The sequence below is a fragment of the Pteronotus mesoamericanus genome, unplaced genomic scaffold (genome assembly GCF_021234165.1).
Source record: "Pteronotus mesoamericanus isolate MK-2021 breed Mesoamerican mustached bat unplaced genomic scaffold, CSHL_Meso_final scaffold_31, whole genome shotgun sequence".
NCBI lineage: Eukaryota > Metazoa > Chordata > Mammalia > Chiroptera > Mormoopidae > Pteronotus > Pteronotus mesoamericanus.
The window spans coordinates 17824348-17847726 of NW_026555312.1; the positions used below are offsets into that span (position 1 = coordinate 17824348).

Here is a 23379-nt window from a genome sequence, read left to right on the forward strand (position 1 = left end):
TAGCAATGTTCACAGCTTACTTGTTCTGAAAGTCTGAATTATTTGTCCATGAAATTTTTATGCACAAGTCTTCTCCTCCTCTGGGAGATTATACAGCACCAAAAGAACTTTCTCAGATAAGTACAATTTTTGTTATTGATTTCTAATTTTATTACATTGTGGCCAGAGAACAAATTCTGTATTTTTTCAGTCTTATATTTATTGAGAAATTGTTCTATGAACTAGGTCATGGCTTATTATGGGGACTGCTCCATAGGCACTGGAGAAGAATGTATATTCTGCTGTTTCTGGCTGACGTGTTCCATCGATACCTGTGAGGTTTAGCTGGCTTATTTGTGAAGTTTTATTTCTTTGTTGATCTTCTGCCTAGTTGTTCCATCCATTATTGAAATTAGGGTACTAAAGTCTCCAGCTTACTGTTGAATTGTCTTTTCATGCCTTCATTTGTTTAAGTTTTGCTTCATGTATTTTGGGGGCTCTGTTGTTAGGTGGACATATGTTTACAATGTTATCTTCCTCCTAAATTGACTCATTTCATTAGAAAGTGTCCTGTTTATCTATAGTAACATTTTTTAAAGTATCTTTTGTCTGATATTAGTATAGCTACTTCAGCTTTCTTGGGCTTGTTGTTTATACTACATACCATTTTCCATCTTTTTACTTTCAATCTATAGTGTTTTTGAAATCTAAAGCACTACTCAGGGTAGCCAGCATATAGCTGGATCCTGTTTTCTGAACCCAGTTTGATAATCTCTGCCTTTTGATTGCATTTTTAATCCATTCATATGTAATATTATTATTGACAGAGCTGAATTTATCTATGCCATTTAACTTTTTGTTTTTAATATATCTTATGTCTTTTTGTTCCCACATTTCTCCTTTACTGCTTTATTTAACACGAAGTCAATATTTCCTAATACAACATTTTAATTTCTTTAATGATTTTTTTCACTAATATTTGAGTTATTTCCTCTGTAGTGCTCTACTGCTTGCTTACCTTACATTTTAAATTACCTCCATCATCTTTATACTAACATAATGCCAGTTGGATGTGAAACATTATCATTATATCGATATAGCTCAATTTTCCTTTTATTTTTTTGTGGTATTATATATACTACATGTACAAATATCACACTCCAACAATACAGTGTTATAATTATTACTTTATATAATTTGTATTTTAAAGAGGCCACTAAGAGAAGAGCAAGTACATACTTACTGCATTTGTTGTAGTAACCTTCTCATTTACCTTTTGATAAGTACTTTTGCCTGACTTCTAAAAAGTATCTCATAGAGAGTGTTAAGAACAACCTTGTACTTCAAGACAGATCCTCTTTGGCTATGTCCTACCCAGGTTAGCAAAGAAAATTTTTAATAAAGCAACAATTGAGATGATGTATTACGAAATATTTTCAATGTTTACAACTTGTTCTAATGTCTTATAATATGGTTTGTACAAAAATAGTCTGTTGGAGAAACAAAAGATAAAAACCTGAATACTGCTAACAAGAAAGTTGGCATTTATTATGAAACTGATTATTCTGATATATTTTTGCAGGTTTAAGAAGATCACATGATAGAAGGCTGATTTAGATTTCAATTCAAACAATAAGTTTACAGAATAAGTCCTATTTCTCTGCCCTGGTCACTCAAATTTATATCCTTTTGCTTCATGTTTGTAAGAAAGATTCCAAAAACCTTGGTGATTTTTCTAAAAAAGTTTCTCGGTTCCTCAGCATATCGATTTTCAAACAGGTTAACTAAAATGTTATTCTATTAAATTATACCAAGGGTAATCTTAATCTTAGTGTTGAAGCAAAATCAAAAGAAAGAATTCACTTTTTAGTAGCTGTCCATAGTCTCTATTAAAGGTTAAAGAATGAAGCTTTTATTTTTGTTAGGCTTAACATAAATGTTTGCACATATTACCACAGATACATATGATTAAAAATTATACAGGTAATTAAATATAATGAAAACATTTACTTCAGATATGCAACCCAGGTGACAGCAGAAGGAATAAAAATTATCTACTTAAACATACTTGAAAAATACAATAGTATATATTATTGAAAAGTCTTGCCTGCTATATAAGATAATCTACACTTTTGCCCTTCCCCCCAATCACCCATCCATCCATCTTTATTTATTCAATAAATATTTTCCAAGTGCCCACTCTTTGCACGAGAAACTCTCGTCCAGGATGGGAAAGTGGATAAACTGACCTGGAGGAATCATGAGACCTGTCTGGCAGGGGTAAGAGGGTGAGGAGAGGAGCTTAGTGAAATGAGGTTTTATAGGCCCAGCTATGGAGCTTTGTCTTCATGCTAAAAGCCAGTTAAACAGTTTCTACGTGGCTAATTGCATGCTAGGCGGAAGGTCTCCAGAAATAAACACAGCAATAGCAATATACCTGGTTCGCAATTCCGTGCAATGTGCAGTACTCCCAATACAATCTGTTACACAGTCTGGTCAAATCTATTTTCCCACTAACTAAACATCAGACTATGTATAAATATTACCACATACATTTGTTCTCATTTAAATATTCTTCAGGCCTCTTCCTGCTTTTCTGCACTCATCACAGAATCTCATTTGCTGTTTCTAAATCTTTTCTTGAATGAAATAGTTAATATTATAACTATGGATATATCCCATGGTTGATGGTCAGGGCAAAATTCTAAGCTGTCTTTGAAAATTTGATATTCTTCTTATATAAAGCTTAGCCCAACAAAACACACTCTGAATAGTAAAACAGTAACAAAAGAATACTGTATTTCAGTAAAATGGTACTTTGTTATTTCCATGACTGTTAGCTTTTATATTTTTTGAAATTTATTTTCTAGAATTTCTCCCAGTTGTTTATCTGTCTTCAATTTATTCTGCCTCCCCTTGCTTTTATTTTTTTATTCTTTCTTCCCTAGAATTATATTCCTCAATTTCATGCAACATGTCTACTGCCAACTCTGATGTGACCAAACATGAAAAAAGAACAAGTCTCTATGTAGGCAGTATATATCTCAGCTTTTCTCTTTTTCTTTCTCCTTTTTGTCCTACACACAGATTATAGTAGCAAAGCTGGAGAAAAGCCTAAGTAAATAAACAGCAAAACACCTTATCCTTTTAAGTCACTTACTTATATAGAAAATACCAAGGCAAATGCATGAAGTCAGTTATCTCAAAAGTGAAGAGAGTAAGTTGAAGATAACCTGTTTTGTTTCCCTAATCATTCTTCCAGGAATCCCCAAGTGAACCAACAGAGTAAGATCCATTCCTTTGTTTTTCATACTCCTTAGAGACACTGTCTTCAAAGCCATTCAAAGCCACATATCATTATCTGAAAACTACTTCATCTCTCGTCAAAAAAAATAAAGCACTGGACATAAATATATACTTCACAGAATCTCAAAATAACGTGTTTTGAATATTTTATTTCCCTAAAATCATGATCCATCTTCCAATCAATTATAAGAGCACTGTGTCATGACTTAACTGGCAGTCACATTCTCCCTTTCTAACTGGTGCATGAAATCATCACCCATCCCCCAATCAGTAGCATCTTGAAGTCAATCAGATATACTATAAAAGTACAAAGGACGCAAGCATTTCCATAAATCCTATAAAAATAAAATCTTAAGAGCTATTTAAGCATATGATTTAATAAATGAATACTCAGTAGATAGTACTCAGTAACACTGTTAGAAAATATTGAGAATTTTAACCTCTCATATTTTGTAGGAAGCGATTTTTTTTCATTTAAACACCATGAAGTCAGAATATTTAAAGACATTAATGTACGAAAAATGCTTTGTTTATTTATAATCATGCAAATCATCTGTAAAGCTGGCACACTCTATCTGAAAGGCAATGATCTCTTGGGATTTGGTATTTTTAAATCTCAAAATATTAACAGGGTTGACATATGATACCTTTAACTCATACACATGGCACAATAATTAAAACAATACCAACTTCCCTATAATTCAAGCAACTAGCATTGTCTATCATGCTAAAGCAATGCTTCACAAGAGTGAATATTTAAAATTGAAATTCCAAGTAATATTAAAAGGAAATGACGTTCTTTTATAAACAACAGAAACTGCTGCTCTGTTCCCAAGGGAAATTTGTTAGACTGCTGCTGGTCTACAAAAAAACCTCATGAATTTTGATTCCACCAATTCAGATTTTATGGTAATTTGGACAAAAACTGAATTAAGGCTTATATTTGCTAGGGCTAAAAAGAATGGCTAATGCATAATAAAAACTTGGTGAGTAAAGGAATGAAGTGACAACTTTACAAAACAATGATGAATTTTCTAGAGCATTTAATATTAAAAATATAAATATTTTTATTTAAAATACCCATTAAACATGCTCATTTTAATACAGTTTTTCCCAGTAATTAATTTATAAACCCAAGTATAATGACTTGTCAAAAATATATACTTAACTAGTTAGCATTACAATACTACTAAATAATAAAACAGTATTCCTTTAAAAATACTCTAAGTTTAGACATATCAGTAAAATATTACAGTAGCCTTTTGGCTGTTTCTATCAATGTGAGCTTTCATTTTTTAAATCATTAATGTCCTTCCAAGTTTATCACATATGAAATGAGACGGCCAGGTTTTGTTTTGTACATACTTTCTTCCGGACTGTTTAAAAACATTTTGTCTTATATTAACATCATTTATTTTAATTTAATAAAAAAATGACTCCAACTTTTCTATCATGCCACTTAAATTTTAGTCTCACTTAGGAAGGACTTCATCACCCCTAATTATAAGAACACACTCTTATATTTTCTTAAGTATGCTTGGTAGAATTCTTAAGGAAGAGAATGTCATTGGCATTAAAGCAAACTTTATTAACATAAAATATTATTCCAAATCAGCTTCATTTGTTTTTAATACCCTATGTAAGATTTAAAAGAAAATAGGTAAACAAATTCTAGTTTGTTTATTTATACATTAACTGGAGTTCATGATCTAGTTTTCTGCTTCCCAACAGTCTGTTACTCTGACTTCTGAATTAGTCGAGTTTTATATAGGGACCTAACTTCCCTCAAGCTTCCCCAGTTAAAGGAGGATAATTCCAAAGCCTCAATTATACTTATATTAACAAAAATCCTACTTGTCATCTGACTCTTTGGAGCAAGTATGAATATCAGTGAGTTATTTCAGTAGTAGAGATTCCTTACTGTATGTAAGCCATATAATCTACTTACATTTAGGACATATTACTCTCAAATACATGGTGAAATAAATTATTAACAAAATTTAGTTTTAAATATACACTTTCCGGTGACTAGAGTATATGATGTCAGAGTAATGCCAGGTCTGCTGAAAAGAAACTCGTATTATGGTGATTTCAGGATTTTGCTCTTTGGGACAGAATAATGTAAAAAACCCCAAAGCAACCTGACCTAAAATCTCCATCTTTTTCTAAAACCACTGTTTGAATTGTATTTTTTCCTGAACCATCACAATATTTTTAAAGGAGGTGATTGTTATCATAATCTTGTCACTCAAATGGTCATTTAGAACAAGACTAACTGTACTACAGGTTCAACAATCACTAGAACATAGCTCTCATCTAGTTATGATGCAGAATAATACTATAATAGCCAGTCCAAGACCTGGATGTGACACCTCTTCGTGTCACTTTCTGATTACACTCTCAGGGGAAATGTTATTTAACATCTTTGAACTTCAGCTTTTTAATCTTTGTAAAATAGTGTATTTAACTGAAAAACGCCGGGTTCTATATTCCCAACATATAAACTAAGAACATTTTTGTGGAATATTTCCTGAGATATTTATTTACACAGTATTCAGAAACATAGAGAAAATTAATTTAGAAATACAAAATAGTTTTAGAAAATTTAACAATGCAAGTAAAAACTAATCACTAACAAAAACAAAAATAAAATCCCCAACCATGTAAGAAAAACATTTTACCAAGATGGTCAAAGAAAAAACCAGCAGAGAAATTAATGTGAGTAATCAGTATGAAATGATGTATTATAGAACTAAAGCAATAGATAGAAATTAATAGCTTTAAGTGATTCCAATAAAAAAGAATAAAGGTTTAAAAATGAATAAGCCCAGTTTCCAACTTAAGAAATTTGGTGACAAAATAAAACCAAAGAAAAAGACAAAAAGACAATAAAGAGCAAAATTTAATAAAACTGAAAAGGACGATACAAGAGAGTATCAAGAATATCAGAAGTTGGTATAATAAAATGAGAGTGAAACACACAACTAATCAAGAGGAAAGGCACAAATGAACAATATTAATGATGAAAGATGAAGACAAAACTACAGATCCAGTAATAATGAGAGTAAGAAAAGATCATGACTGATTTTTTGCCAACAAATATGAATAGTTTATAAAATGGGTAAATTACAAGAAAAATATAATTTACTATTTGATCGAAAAGAGAAAAGAAAGCTTGAATAGTTCCAAATCATGAAATACATTGACTTTGTACTTAAAAATCTCCTTCTACCTCTCTCAAAAGTCAAAACAGACATGCCTATATCATATCAACATCAAAGAAACACTTCCATGGGAAGGAGGAGGATACAGTTCTCACATAACCTCAACACAAATCAGGCAAGTAAAATTATAAGAAGGTAAAATTATAGGGAGGTATCTCTTGAACATGAATAGAGAATTCAACACATAATAACAAATCAAATCTAGCAGCATGTTTAAAATATTAAATATCAAGACCAAATTGATTTTAAAAAAAATGCAAGACAGGTTTCAACACCAGAGTAAGAAAAAGACCATAAGACTGTCTTTACATATGAAGAAAATGTGTTTGATTCTGAAAAGAACCCCTTTTTTAAAAATCTCATCAAAAATAGAAATAACCTCTGTAAATTGTTAAAACAAACAAACAAAAAACCTGAACACACCCTCCCATGAAAAGACATAAAATATTTTAATGGAGATATATTAGAAGAATTCCCTTTAAAATGAAGAACAAGTCAAGATGCCAATACTACCATTTTGTTGGCATTCCACTGGAACCAACTGGGTAAAACAAGGAAAATAAACTAAACAAAAATTGTAAAAGAAGAAACAAGGCCTTCATTACACCTAGCTTGGTATGTCTGTTTACAAGAAACTCTAAAGCATCTGCAGACTCATCCGATTTTCCGAATGGATGAGTTTAGCCAGGTAGCTGGACATTAAGAATATATAAAAAAGTGTATTTCTATTCACAAAAAAGAGCTAGAAAATGCGCATACGCACGCTCTCTCACACACACATGCACACAATCAATAAAATCAGCAAATAATTTAATCCCAAGAATTAAATCCAATAAAATAAGGTATATGAAAAAAATTATATAAGACACAAAGAAAATACAAGTATCAAAAATACACTATCTTTATTGATAGGAAGCCTGAACATTGTGACTATAGTCAGTTTGCTTCCAATTCAATGTGATCTCAAACAAAGTTCCAACAAATTCTTTTAAAAAGCTGATTCTAAAATTTAAATGGATAGCAAAAAACTGGAAATAGTCAAAATACTCCTGAAAAACAACTATAAGAATCTGCTTTACTATGTATTAGACAGTAAGTGATAGTAATTAACACACTGTGATATTAACCCATGTACAAACAGAACAGACTAGAGAGTGAGAAACAAACCCATACACTCAGAGAAAATTAATTTGAAACAGGGATAAGGGAGAAGCTACTCAATACATTTTTCAGGGACAAATGGTTATCCATTTGATAAAGAAAGATACTGGAGCCCTAACTCACATCACGTTTTTAAAAATCAACTTCAGATTAATTTTTAATGCAAATGTAAAAGATTTTTTAGAAGAAAACACACAAAAAAAATGTAAGACCTTGTGGTAAAAAAAAACTTTCTTAAGATAAACAAATAAAAAATTCCAATTAAAAATACTAGTCAGAAAAAGATTAACAGACTGACAATATTAAAATCAAGAATTTCTATTTACTAACAGGCACTTTAAAGAAATAAAAAAAAATTAAACCCAAAACTAAAACATATAGTGGATAAAGGGTTATTATCAAAAATATATTAAGATTTTTAAACTGTGTAAAAGATACCAGTAAGCATTTCAAGAAGTGCAAATGAAGACATGTTTTACATTATTAGTATTCAAGGAAAAATAAATCAAGAGCTGAACAAAATAATATTTTATACTCATTCAACTAGAAAAAAATTTAAAAGGCAGATAATACCAAGTACTGAATAGCACAAAATGACTTCTCAGACTCTGATGATGGGAATGTAAAGTTTCAAAAAAAACTTTTTGGAAAACAATTTAGCATTATCTTATGAAGCTGAATATCGACATTCTCAGGATAGGAGAGTATTCATAGCTGCATTCTTTGTGATAGCAAAAAGGTAGAAATAACTTGAATCTATCAACAAGAGAATGGAGGAACAAATCATTTCACTCCAAGTATTATTCAGCAGTGAAAGGAAACAGCTATTCAATACATCCAACAACATGCATGACTCTCAGCAACAATGTTGAATGAAAAAGCTGTCACAATTATATAATTTTGTTCAAGCTCAAACTCAGCCAAAACTAAAAAGTATATTGTTTAAGAGCACATAATTAATTTTAAGAAACACTAAAATGATGAACACTAAGTTGAGGACAGTGAATACCCCCTACAGAGCAGAGAGTGGGCAGCAATCATGATGAGCAACAGGTTTACACAACAGTATTAACAACATGCTAGTTGCTAGAATCAAAGATTATTACCATGTTATTCTTTGCTTTACAATTTCACATCTTACATATGTTAATATATATTTCAAATATTATGTGATAAAATTTAAAACAAAGTATTAAAATTAAAGGTTATTCAAAAGATAAAAAGTTCTAATAAATCTATTTATTTCTTCCCAGTTTATCTTACACATATCCTTCCCTTACTACATCTGTGACATCCACTATTTTATTTAAAGCCTGCACAATAATTTTATAAATAGTGTCAAGCACAATGGATGTTAGGAACAAGTAAAAAGCACTGTAAGGAATATCATGACAATATGGAGAACTGTGTGAATGCTGCATCCTGTATTTCCCCCTCAAATTGATTAAATCAAAATAAATCAAAGTAAAGTCATCTGATTTTTCATTCAAAATGAGAAAAAAAGAATAAAGTACATTAACATAAATTAGTACACTTCCATATACTCTTGGTGTATAATGGGCAAAAGAAGTTTCTATGACGCCATATTACAAATAGATTGATCTTTTCTTAAAATGTTATAAAACAGGAAAGATGCCTATTTTAATCTATCAATGAGCAAATTTCTTTTCTTAACATGAGCCTACCATTATGTTAAGTGCTTCTGAAGATAAATTAGTTACTTGTCCTAATAATCACAAAACAAGAAGAGGGGAGAAAAAACCTTAAATAAGTAAAGGACCACAGTATGTACAATGGAGACAGAGCCTTTGAACTGTCTATGAGCACTGTAGAAAAAAAGCCAGATGTAAAAAAGTCAAACTCACAGAGGGAAATAAAAGCTTGTGGAAAAAATAGTGAAAAAGTGATCAATCCTACATGAATCATTTTAATCAATAAAAAACAATAACTCTAAATTTTTAAAGTATACTCTTCAAAGGAAGAAATAAACTTTCTTTAATAAAATAGCTCAGCAAGCAAAGATGCGAGAAATCTCAACACCTTTATTGCTAAAAGATTTCATCTCATGTTGTTAAAGACCAACTGATAATACTCCTAAATTATATTCAAGAGGAAAACTATTTTATTTTTAATTTGCCCAGAACATGTTTGTAAAAATGAAGGCCAAATAGTAATTCTATGCAGTAAATTGGATAGAACAGCGCTCATTTGGTATTCATCCTAGGTCTTAAATTAAGTGTAGCCTGCCAAATGTAGCCCACTAGATTATTCTAAACCTCATTATCCATTTTTTTTTCCTAGAACTTTTGTTCCATTTCCTCCTTCCTATCGGGCGTTTAGCTCACTGTTCTTAAAAACTCTGCCACAGGGGTGAGAAAGAGGGAAAAGGACAGCAAGAACACAATTATTTTGCTACTTTAAGCTGCTCTAAACCATTACTAGATGTGAAAAAGGCTGTCTATGAAAACCAAAGTTTAAGATCTCTCATAGCCTGAGTATCTTAAATGCTATCTACAGCCATGCAGGGGAGGGATCTTTAGTCAACCTTTCAAAGGAACACCATAGCTTTGGTGACATCTCTCCTCTTTCTAGACTCGCTTTTCTGCAAGAATGTCATTAAAGGGTCATATTTGATATGGACATTCCATAGATTTCACAGAAGAAGGGAGTGGGGGGAGAGGACAAAGAAGGAGGAAGCCACTTCTCTAAGGTTGCTGCACATCACGGTGTAGCTATTCATAGCAACCCCAAACAGTCTTGGCGGTTTCACAGCCTGGTCCAAGGGATGGAGAACCTGGACAGGCAGAAATTATACCCCCTAATACAACAGTGAGGTGCCTAATTTTAAAAGATATTTAAGAAAAAAAAAAAAAAAGAAAAAGACTTTCAACTGAAATCCTACATGACTAATTTACTCTGTCAAAATATTCCACTATTATTAGAAGATACAACAGAAACAAAGAAATAACAAATCATGAAATATAAATGCCATATAGAAAACTTTATATTGTTTTAACCAATTTTACTCCTTAACAAGTAATGTTGGAACACTATCCACCCCACTGTCCTCCCCTCCCCACAGACTGTTCTACATTGAATGTATTTTTTCATACCACCTGGACAAATCATCAGTATGCTTTCCATCATGAAAACCAATTTTTGCCTTTAAACTTCTTATATTTCATACAAAATTATACCAATTGTAACTAGCAAAAGGACACAAAGACCTATAAATAAAAGTTTATCATCTTCCTCTGCCCTTTCTCACAACATTACACAGATATCTGTGTATAAATCCTTTCCAACTTTATCAAATCCTATATAAGGGTATGTGTATGCATGTACGCATGTGTTTTTAACTTAACAAAAAAAGCTGTCCTATTTTACATGCTTTAGTGCAATTTCATTTTTCTCATTTAGTAACTAATTATTACAGTCAATTGAAATAATTAACATTTAAAAAAATTGTCTAACATCCCAACATACGAATTTACTATAATTTATTCAACTACTCCTCCACTGAATAGCATTTAGGTTATTTTAGTTGTCTTAGGTTTTTGTCATTTCAAAAATATACTGCATCACATGAACACACTTACACATAGGCATCAGCATCCATTATACCGATTTTATTATTGCTGTGGGACAGTCTCATAAACGGGCTTTTAAAAGAGCTGCAACAATCTTCACTTCTGCCAGGACTTTCACTCCTACAACTATCACACTCCTATCAGCAATATATTAATATGTAGGAAACAATTATGAAATATGCTATGTAGCTTAAGCATTTCATAAAGCAAAGTACCTATATTTTTAGGTATCAAGGTGGTTTTTTAATTGTGTCATTTACTTACACTGATTGATTTAGTAAAGGCTGCAATTATATGTATATAGGAATCTCTGCAGGAATAAAGTTCACATTGGGGTTGATTTTAATTTACCTTTTTTGGATACTTCTGCCCCATTAAGTTCTTTTTGTGCTTCTTCAATTTTGTCTAAGAAAAACAAAGAAAATTTATAAATCAGCTCATCATATATTACAAATAATACAGTAAAACAAACATACTTCCTTTAAACAGTTCCTGATACATAGAAATAAATATTTGTTGAATGTTATTTATCAAACAAACATGTATAAACTGTTAAAGTAATGATATATTCCCTTTTAAAATTATACTGCATTGAAGAAATATTATATATAAATAATGACTACATTCATGAGAAACTCCAAGCCAAAATCTCCCATCTATGCCACTCCAGAAGTCCTGTTCTATAGAAACTGGGAGAATATATGTTTAATGAAATGAGAAAAAAAAGAAACAAAACTAATGACTACAGGAATGTTATATATGCATGAAGTTTTGAAAGATTAGGTGTTACCCAGAAGCAATAACTGAAAAGGAGGGCGGCTTAAGGAAGGGATGGGAAAGGGAGGCTACTGTGGGCCAGGGCCTGCAGCTTTTTGGTATGGGGCTCCAGGCATTAACTGGATTTTGTAAATTAGCATATGTTCTACTTTGGTAACAATTAATTTAAATTTTATAAGGATATACATATTTGATGATTATGACAATGACTAAATACAGTGGTCTATGTACTAATTATAATGGCAAAAGTTAAAAAATACCCTAGGTAATATTTTGTACTGAAATAAATACAATATCAATAATTATGTAATATTTTAGATAGTCCATGGAAGCATACATTAAATGCTTTCAAAATAGTGGTAATTCAGTCATGTATGCCTTCTGGCATACACAATCAACCCCCAAAATGTTCTCCGGTGATAAACTTAATACCACTACCAGCCATGGAAGAGGTAATCTCCAAAATGACATCTTTCCCCAAATAAATAAAAAGCGCAGGTCCCACACAGGCCCCTTAAACTCTGGTCTACCTACCTCTTCCCCGTTATTCTTGTTGAAAAAGACAGAAACTCAGAGAACCTTCGATTTACTGATCAAAATTCTTTCAATTGCATAGTGATCCACACAGTGCACCAAATCAACTCAGGGGGCAAAGCAGAATACAGAAAACAAGCAAGCTTGAAATATTAGACACTACATATCAACAATGGTCAAAAGTAACTACATTTTCATCCTGACAAATGCATTCTCCACAGCAGTGTTTTATTTGCTTCCTGCTAAGTATTAGATCCAGAATAAGATTTATAAATAGAGACTTCTGGTAAAGATGGCAGCGTAGATAAATATGCCTCACCTCCTCACACAACCACATCAAAATTACAACTAAGCTATAGAACCATCATTCAGAATCATCAGAAACTGAGCTGAATGGAAGTACTACAACTACGGAATTAAAGAAACCACATCAAGACCGGTAGTAGGGGTGGAGATGGAATGGGCTGGTCCTTTGGATAAATAGAGAGAGGAAATATCTCAGGAGTGAGAGGTCCCAGCCCCACATCAGGCCCCCCACCCCTGGGTTCCAGTGCCAGGAAGGTAAGTCCCCATAACTTTTGGTTGTAAAAATCAGTGGGGATTGAGGGTGCGGAAGACAAATTGCTCAAGTCCCAGGCAGTTCTAAGAGGACACACACAGAGACTTACTCAGACTTACTCTCTCTAAGCTCCAGCTCAAGGGCAGCAGATTGAAAGGCATCAGAGACATAGGGGGAGGAACTGAAGTGTCTGGCATACAGGAGAGCTGGGAGGCTGCTTTCTACCAGACAGAAATGCTGGCAGACGCCACTGTTTCTTTTCTGAACCCTCTCCAGAGATAGCCACAAAGCCGGCAGGCAAGCTTTCAAAATATTGATAATTCAGCCATGTATGCCTTCTGGCATACACAATCAACCCCCAAAATATTAAGAGTCTCTCTTTGTAGATTCTGAGACTCTATCAACCTGGCTCATATGGTTTGTCCCACCCTGGTGATTCCTGGAGGCCCTCCCACACCCAACTTTCAAGCCCACTCAAGCTGTTTCCAGTGGCTTTTCCATACAAATGGCTTGTCCTGGCTCTGGCTTCAGGTTTTCCTAAATTTTCTCATATAAGCAGGATCTGGCTTCAGCGAGCCCAGTACCTCTTGCTAAGTGGCCCTAGGCCTGTCACTAACAGCAGGCGGCCTTGGTTCACATCTTGGCCTCATGGGGGCACCTCCAAGCCCAGCAATGTAGCAGCCATCTGCAGATAGCTTTGTAGCTAATGCTGTGTGACCCAGGACAGAACACAGGTGTTGGCTGACCCTGGATGTGCCGAGAGCAATCAAGGCTCAACTATAACAGGAGGGTGTACACAGCCCACACAAAGGGCACACCTTGAGTACCCAGCTTAGGTAATAGGGAAGACTGTACCTCTGGGCCCTACAGGAAACCTACTACATTAAGCCACTCTATCAAGCCTGGGAGACATAGCACCTCTACCTAGTGTATAGAAACAAACACAGGAAGACTGTACACATGAGGAGACAAAGAAACATGGCCCAAATGAAAGAACAGATCTAACTCCAGAAAAAGAAATAAACAAAAGGAAAAAAAGCAACCTATCAGATGCAGAGTTCAAAACACTGATAATCTGGATGTGCACTGAAATTGGTTGAGTATGGCTGCAAAGTGAAGGCTGTGCAAACTGAAATGAAGAAAAATACACAGGGAACCAATAGTAAAGGGAAGGAAACAGGGACACAAATCAATGATTGGGAACAAAAGGAAGAAATAAACATTCAACCAGAACAGAATGAAAAAACAAGAATTCAATAAACTGAGGAGAGGCTTAGGAACCTGTGGGACAACTTTAAATGATTCAACGTCCGAATCACATGGGTGCCAGAAGGAGAAGAGGAAGAGCAAGAAATTGAAAACTTATTTGAAAAAATAATGAAGGAAAACTTCCCCAATGTGAGCACGGAAATAGACTTCCAGGAGATCCAGGAAACTGAGAGAGCTCCAAAGAAGTTGGACCCAAGGAAGCACACACCAAGGCACATCATAATTAAGTTACCCCAGATTAAAGATAAGGAGAGAATTTTAAAAGCATCAAGAGAAAAAGAGACAGTTATCTACAAAGCAGTTCCCATAAGACTATCAGCTGATTTCTCCAAAGAAACCTTGCAGGCAAGAAGGGGCTAGAAAGAAGTTTTCAAAGTCATGAAAAGCAAAGACCTACATCCAAGATTACTCTATCCAGCAAAGCTATCATTTAGAATGGAAGGGCAGATAAAGTGCTTCCCAGATAAGGTCAAGTTAAACAAGTACATCAACACCAAGTCCTTATATATGAAATGTTAAAGGAACTTATCTAAGAAAAAGATCAAAAACTATGAACAGTAAACCAGGGGGTGGGGGGTGGAAGAAAAGGTGCAGAGGTACAAAATAGGCAGGGGGAAGTTAAAATAGCATAGGAAACGCAGAATCCAAAGAACTTATATGTACGACCCATGGACATGAACTAGGGGAGGAAATGCGGGGGGGGGGGGCAGGGAAGGGGGGTGTGGTGCATGTAGGGTGGAGGGGAATAAAGGGGAGAAAAAAATAAAAAAAATTTAAAAAGGATATACTAAGTAATCAGTTTTTACTAAATATACTGGGAATTGTCACCTGGAAAAGACCCCGGAAACACATAAATGGATCCATGATTTTGCCTATGATACAGAGGGATCCATGGCTGAAAGACTGACAGGCTAGGAGAGAGGTTACTAATATTATAGATTATATTTTGATTCTGCAACTATCTGAAATGTATACCTTTTTTACAATTTTTTTACTCCAATAAAGCACAGAAACTATTTGTTAACGGTAAAGACTGAACAATCTTGTATATGCTTTACATATTTTAAAAGTTTTGTATGCATGAAACAATGTTGAAGTATTTTTTCACCATCCATAAATCATTATAAATAAAAAAAGAGTCAAGTTGTGAAATATAATCAGAACACTGAAAAAATAAGTCCTAGAGCCCTTAAGAAACAGCTTGTGTTTTAGGGTTCTGAGAAGACGATCAGATGATTTTTATAAAATTATTTAATAACACAATCTTCAAATGGTCAGTAGGCACATGTTCTCAAAGCATTTTCACCCTATGGTGAAATGTGGGGCCTCTCTCACCTTCTCAGATGCCTAAACGCCACTCCCTGGGAGACTTGGGTTCCAGGATATCACAGCTTTGGGAATCAATCCACTGAACGCTTAGGATAAAAACATAAAAGCTGTGTGTTTTTATTATATTGAATGTCTACCCTGTGTCAGGTACAATAGAAAGAACTAGAGATGAAAAGAAAACAGAATGGCTCTCCTGGACGGGCTTATCGATTATTAAATTTCTCAAACAGTCTTATCAATTTGATGGTAAATACAAAGCCTTAATTCCCCTGTGTGGCATCTATGTTCTTTGTGATCCCACAACCTCTCTGCCTCTCCGTCCCACTCTCCCACTTCTGCTTTTTTGCTATAGTCACATCTAATGCAGGGTCTGTCAGATCCCTAAGGCTCTTCCCAGAAGGCCCCTCCTAACCCCCTTCCCTTCTCTATAAGACAACCCTCCATGAAGTTGCCTCCCTTAGGACACTTTCTCTAACACCCTCATTCAGAGCCTGTCCCTACCGTCTCTGCCACCACCAAATCTTGCATGTAGAATCCCTTTTGTCTGTAGCTAAATATCTCATGATCATTAGTAATAATGGCGTAAGATGGACCTCAGTAATTTACTGATCATATAAACGCTGACAATAACCTGCCAAGTAACAGAGAAAAACACCAATATATTCTGAAAAAGAGAAAAAGGAATACTTGTATACCATACAGAAAATTGGTATTAGGTTGTTTCACTTAAGAGTCTAGCACTGAGCCCCAGCTGGTGTGCCTCAGTGGACTGAGCACCAGCCTGAGAACCAAACGGTCTCCAGTTCGATTTCTAGTCAGGGCACATACTTGGATTGCAGGCCAGGTCCCCAGTTGGGGGCCTGTGAGAGGCAGCCACACTGATATTTCTCTCCCTGTCTTACTCCCTCCCTTCCTCTCTCTCTAGAAATAAATTTTTTTAAAAAATCTTTTTTAAAAAAAGGATCTAGCGCTGTATCCTCTTTAACATTATAAGTGATTACTACATTTAGGAAATTGTGTAAGTACACTGAAAGCACTTGAAGAGATACTCCTCCATTCAACCTATCAACGTAAATTATTTCTACCTTAAAAGTGATTAAGTACAAATTGCCATTATTGAAATAGTCTGGGGATGTAAATTACAGCATAAGGAATATAGTCAATAATACTGTAATTACTATGTATGATGTCAGGAGGGTACTAACTTATTGGGCTGATCACAAGGTATACATAAATGTCTAGTCACTATATTGTACACCTGAAACAAATACAATATTGTATTTCAACTGTAATTGGAAAATAAATTTTTTAAAAAGAAAAAATAAATAATAATTTTTACCTTAATTCTATCAGCTTATCCTTCCTTCTTGCTGTTCTGTTAGACACCAACACCTCTGCTCTAACACTCTATCTCATCATTTAGGCCTGAAAGCACTAAGTGGAAATGCTAATCATAAAATTCTATGAAGTAGATCCTAATGAACTGTAAAAGGCGCCTCTATTTACTGACAGACCATCTGATTGAAAAAAATCACCATATGTGACTGTACTATTTTTACTACTGAATAAGCCTAACTCCTACGTCCCCTCATTACAAATCAGTACAAGCTCCTTACTCTTCCTGTTAACTACCAGAGCTATTTCAATAACACTAAATATACAACAATGATGTAATGTTAAAAATGCATCCAATACCCATAACCCTTTACAGATACTCTTCTAAATGAAAATTATCCTAGTTTTTGCTACTCAATCAGCTAAGTAAATCTACCATTATAAGTAACACATTTTAACCTAAAAGTTATATATTTTATGTATTCCTCTAGACCTAAATCTTTGACTAAGAGGACACTTGACAATAACATCAAAACTGGTAAGTCTAGACTAGTACTATTTCAAATAGAAAAATATTGCTCGAAATTCATGAAAAAACAAGAGACTCAACTCTGTGCTAATGAATTTAAAAATTGTGATTAACTACTAAAAACTGTAGAAAAACATAAAATTATTCAACTTGTCCAGGAAGGGAAAAACTCAGCTAGAATAACAACCATGAATGAAACTGAGAAACCTACCAGAGAGTAACACATAATTACCTTTTGTAAAGGTTCCAGGCCCAGATGATTTTATTATCATATTCTTTCCAATTTGATATGTAAAGCATTTCCTAAACTGTTACAGAGCACAAGATAACACAAAAGGAGTTCTGCGTCATTTTATAAAGCTGGTAAAATCCAGTATCAAAATGTGAACAAAGAGGCAGAACAATCACCACTACAGACAGGTCTCACATGTGAATAGGATACAACAATCTTCATCAAGAACTATATTCAAAGGTAAAAAACCCATGTCCAAGAAGGGTGTAAAATAAGTATGCAAAGGTGTTTCAATATCGGGAAGCATGCTGCTGTGAGCTGTAAAAGCAAATAGGACAAGGGAGGGAAAAGAAGGTAATCTACCCAATGTACAAAATGCATTTCATTAAATCACATCCCTAGTGCAAAAAACCAAAACAAACAAAAAACCAATGATGAATATAAAGAGATATATATACTTCATCATATTGATCAAGTGTTATTCTAATAAGCATCCCCACAGAAATTAGCCATAAGAGAGTGAACTGGGAGATCAGAGAGAAACATAGCCAAGGGAAGGTTGTTTGGTTTAGTGTGTTTTTCAAAGATGTTTATAGACCCAAAGAGAGGAACCAACAAAAACAGAGAAAAGATATAAGAAACAGTGGAAAATATGAAGGGGTAAGATTCTGGAGACAGTAGAAGACAACATCATGAGTCTAGGTGGAGGGTTAGTTTTGAATAGGGCAATCCTGGGGTGATTCTCTGAGGTTTAAGGAAAGAAAAGGAGGTAGATAGGTCAGTTGCAAAGTCTGCTGATAGAAAAGATGAGTTTGAAAGAGTTCTACCCAATTATCTAAATTTTATTGAGATAAGAGGCATGGTTCATGCCAGCATGAATGGAACTGGAGAGCATTATCATAAGTGAAATAAGCCAGGGGGTGAAAGACAAATACCATATGATCTCACCTATAAGTGGAACCTAATCAACAAAACAAACAAGCAAGGAAACTATAACCAGCAACACTGAAAGAAAAAAGAAACTGACAGTAACGAGAAGGAAGGGCGGAGGGGCGGGGAAATGGAAGGGAAGGGTCAAGTCAAGGAACATATATAAAGGACCCCTGGACAAAGCCGAAGTGGGGAAGGATTGAAGGTGGGAGGTGAAGGTGGGTGGGGCAGGGGAAAGTAGTGGCAGGAAAATGAATAAAAAACTTTAAAAAAAAAAACAAAACACTAACCTAGAAAACAAATAATCTTTTTACCCTAAAACCCAGAATTTGTGTATAGATTAACAATTTCACTTTCTCTGAAGAGAAAACTTAATTAAAAGCAAAAGGAAAAAAAAAAGAGGCATGGTTGTCTACAAAGAAAAAGGAGTTTAGTGTTTGTGTAATAGGTCTTAGAGACTGGTGGAAATTAGACAAAGTAATGGATGGGAATGGAAGAACTGACCTATTTGAAGGATAAACAAAAGCACTGATGAACAGTAACTAGGGATCTGTGAATCTAGAAATCCATGAATTTTTGTGACTCCAATGTGAAGAACAGTGTTATCTATTCTAACAAAGTCTGGCAACCCAGGGTGAAGAAATGGAGAAGGAAGGACAAAGAATTAAGTTAGATGAGGTGCTAGAATGATCGATCCTGTGATCACTCAAGTACACAAGATGGGTAGTAGCTAACAAGGAACTGAGAAAGGAGAAGAAGTACCAACCAAGGGCAGAGGAGGGGAGCTGAGTGTCTGAGGGTCCCAAAAATCTGGCCAGAGGTCATAATCAATTTTTTATGAAAGGATTCAAGGGTTGTAAAAAGATCCAGACTGGCTAAGGGAAAAATAAGGTAGAGATAAAAGACATGAAAAATCTCCTAACCTAATATGATAATAAGTCAAAAATAGCAAAGAAGATCAGGCACATAATAAGCCATAATAAAATTTAAAATATAAAATGCTTAACCTTGTAAAACTGTTCATTTATCCATTTCCAAAAGCATGTTTCTGAGAAAACAGTACAAAGAGGAAAGTAGACATAAACTCTAATATGCTTTTAAAATTATAATTCAACTAAATACAATGTTTCTTTCTTAAGAAAATCATCTTGATATCAAAACGGACCATGCAAATAACAAAATGTATATAAAAATACAATGAATGCGTTACACTGAACCATCTATAGCTTTTAAATTATGTTTTGTCCCTTTAATATCATCTGGTGTCACTTTACAAAGTTACTTAGCCTTGATCAGTAGAGCTGAGAACTGCATCTTTTGAGACCACTGCTCAAACTCTGTTTTTAATAGTGGGGTAATTACACCTTTTTATCCCCAGAGAGTACTAAGATGATCACTGACTTTTATCATTGAGCACACATTTCCTAAGAAGAAAGAAGCAAAGTAAACTCCTCACACTGTTTGGGGGCCCATGAGGAGTCTATTAAAAGGGTTAAAGCTTGAAGTTGGAAAGCTCCTTCCTTAGAAAGCTGCCAAAGCAGCTTAGCCCAATTTCAAGTCCCATAGTGCCACTCTCCAGTTCCTGGTCTGATGGCCTTGCGTGTATCACCCAAACAGTAAAAGAAAAAATCTGCTGCATATTAACAGCCGCATAATTTAAAATTCATTGAACGTCTTGATACTGAGGCTAAACCCCATACTAATTAAATCAGCATTTTAAAAAGTTTCCCAGGTGATTCTAACATACAGCCAAACTTGAAAACTCAATGTTTTCCAAATTACAGATATTATCAGATCAAGATTCAAATTATATAAAATGCAAAAAGTAGAAAAAGTCTTATCAGTCATCTGTTGGAAGCAACTTTTTATCAAGTAACAGGGGCAGCAGCAGGGACACTATCTGCCTGCCTTATCAAAGAAGCTGCCAAGTTAGTGGATACCAAGGAAGATAAGGAAGGAGAACTCCCTGTGCACTTTGTGACTAAGGATGTCCAGTTAAATTATATTTCTAGAAAACAAAACCAAAGCATATATTGTTATATGTATAATAGCAAAATTAGATCTGTTGTTTATTTTTCATGTAAGCCCTAAACTAGAAAATAAATTTCCACCTGAAAACTCAACATTTGAACATAATTTAAACATAATGAACTATTGTGAAAAGATACTGAAAACTGATGTAGATTAATACAGTTTTGTAATAATCACATTAAAATACTTTGCCTGTTGTGGTTTAGATATTATTATTAGAGTATGACAACACTGGTTTCCTCTTCCCATTTGATGATTTCTGATGTCATGTATGGAAGGAGGTAGTCATGGTAACTATGGTGGGGAGAGAAGGGAACATGAAGACAGGGTATTCTTTTCCTGAGAGGCTAAATACCAGATTTACTTCGGTTACTGACCCAGTAACAGAGTCACACATGCACATATACACATGTATGTGCCCTCATGTGTGCATGCACACATGAATACACACATGCACACACACACGCACAAACTTAAGTACAAGGGTGTTGCTATTTTACCCAGGGCAAAAACAGAGAAATGAGACCCAGTGAACTCTGGCTCGCTGGTCGACGGCAGGCAGGCCGCCACCCTCCACATGCCCAGGGGCTCTTCCCGGCACAGCCTCATCTCCTGGACGCCCATTAGCTATTCACTCATCATCAGGAAACAAAGCTCACAGTGTGCCAGGAACAGTGACAACTGTACTATGGTTTGGGGTAAATAATTTCTTGATATTTCCATATTTCTGGTTTCACTGGTTCTGTTCTGTGAGCTCAATAAACTACTGCAGATACCAATCTATATCCTTCAAGAAGTAGGGGGGGGAGAGAGAGAGAGAGGACAAAGATTAGAAGTGTGAGGGGAGGAAGGAAACATTGGAAATAACTGTCCGAACCCCTCTGGGGTAAGAAGACTATTTAGAGGCACAGGAGACTGAAAGGAAAGCAACATTTTTTCTAGATCTAAGTGGATGAAATATCAGTTTGGGCTAAATAATATTGTGATATTTCAGTTTTCTACTACAGACCGAGCAAACAGCTGACTTGTGATGTTCCCAGCTTCCTTCCCCTAAATATATCACTGTGCTGGCCCATTCTGCCCACGGATACCCAAGCTCCGCCCTCTTTCCTCTCAAACTCAGATGTTGTGATTACCTTGGTTCAAACCCTAGCCTCCTAGTTGATATACAGCATCCCTTCAGCAAGATTCACCTCTATGGAAAGACTTAAACTTCAATATACCTATGCCACATCTCAAGGAATCTGAATAAGCCTCTCTCTGTATGGCATTAAACAGTTGACTACATGCTAATTAAAACAGAAACAAGGTATTTTTCTTTCTTGAGCCACTATCACAAATTTAGCAGACACAATAAACTCATTATCTATTGCATAGATATGGGTACCCTACTAGTTGTTTTTAATTTTATCTGATTTTGTCTATTTTATTTCAAAGAGCATGCCATACTTCAAATTACACACACACACATTTAACTGTAATTCATATAAAACAAAGCCATAAATAGAACTATGTTAGAAAAAAATACATATTCAAATATAATCTGGTAATATCTAAAGAATATCTGGGAACTTGAAAGCAATCAGTTAAAACAGTTTTTAAAGAAATCTGACTTATATGTTTGACTATTTAAAAACAGACCTATAGTAGAAAATGCTACAGAAAAAAGTTTCTTTGACAAATAATTTGCAAAGAAAAAGAGAGACATGGAAAGGTTACCTACAGATCAGAAGCACATAAAAGATATAAACCTATAAAATATATGAAACTTTTTTGTCTGATTTTAACAAAAAGTTTAAAAATTATGACACTGTAGAGAATTGGAAAGTTAAAACACTGATAGGATATTGAATCATATTAACAATATTCCTTTTTTGTTTCATTGAAGTATTGTGATCATGTGAAAAATATTTGTCTTTTAGAGCTTATATAATGAAAACACTAATGAAGTTAATATATCTGAAGTCTCCTTTAAAATATTATGGGAGGGGGAAGTACCCAGTGTTGTAAGTGAAAACAAAGACAGGCTTTAGCTGGTAATTACTAAGCTGAATGACAGGCAAGTAGAGGTTTGTTACACCATTCTGCTTTGTAATCATTTTGAAACGTCCACAATGAAAAGTTAAAAAAACAAAAGGAGCAATCTTTTTGTAAAAAACAAAGTTTACCAAAGTATTATTAATGTACTGTGTTATCGTTCAAATAATATTAAGCAAGAAATGATACATAACTTTCTTTTATCTTTATTTTTTATTTATTTTTTCAAATACATTTGTCTCCGCCTACCTCCCACAACTTTCCCCTGCCTCCTCTCCCCTCCCCGCCAATCCTTCCCCACTTTGAGCTTGCCCATGAGTCCTTGCTATATGTTCCTTGACTTGCCCCTTCCCTTCCTTTTCCCTGCCTACCCCTCCCTCCTTCCCTCCTGTCTGTTGGTTTCTTTTTTTTTTTCAGTGTTGCTGGTCTTATTTTCCTTGCCTCTCTCTTTTGTTGGCGAAGCATACAGTAGTCATTCAATAAAGGACAATACTGCCCACCAAAATAATCACAATCAAGAGGAAATTAAATAATTTCTGAACTACAACTAAGAGTCA

The 23379-nt window shown here is 34.4% G+C and overlaps 1 protein-coding gene across 1 annotated transcript in view; it reads right to left on the reverse strand.

Moving 5' to 3' along the window:
- HIVEP1 (HIVEP zinc finger 1) overlaps window positions 1-23379 on the reverse strand; it is a 142092-nt gene that overhangs the window by 58486 nt on the left and 60227 nt on the right. The window contains exon 3 of the mRNA XM_054591894.1: window positions 11612-11665. Within this exon, the coding sequence (XP_054447869.1) occupies window positions 11612-11665 (54 nt within the window). The remainder of the gene's footprint in view (window positions 1-11611; window positions 11666-23379) is intronic.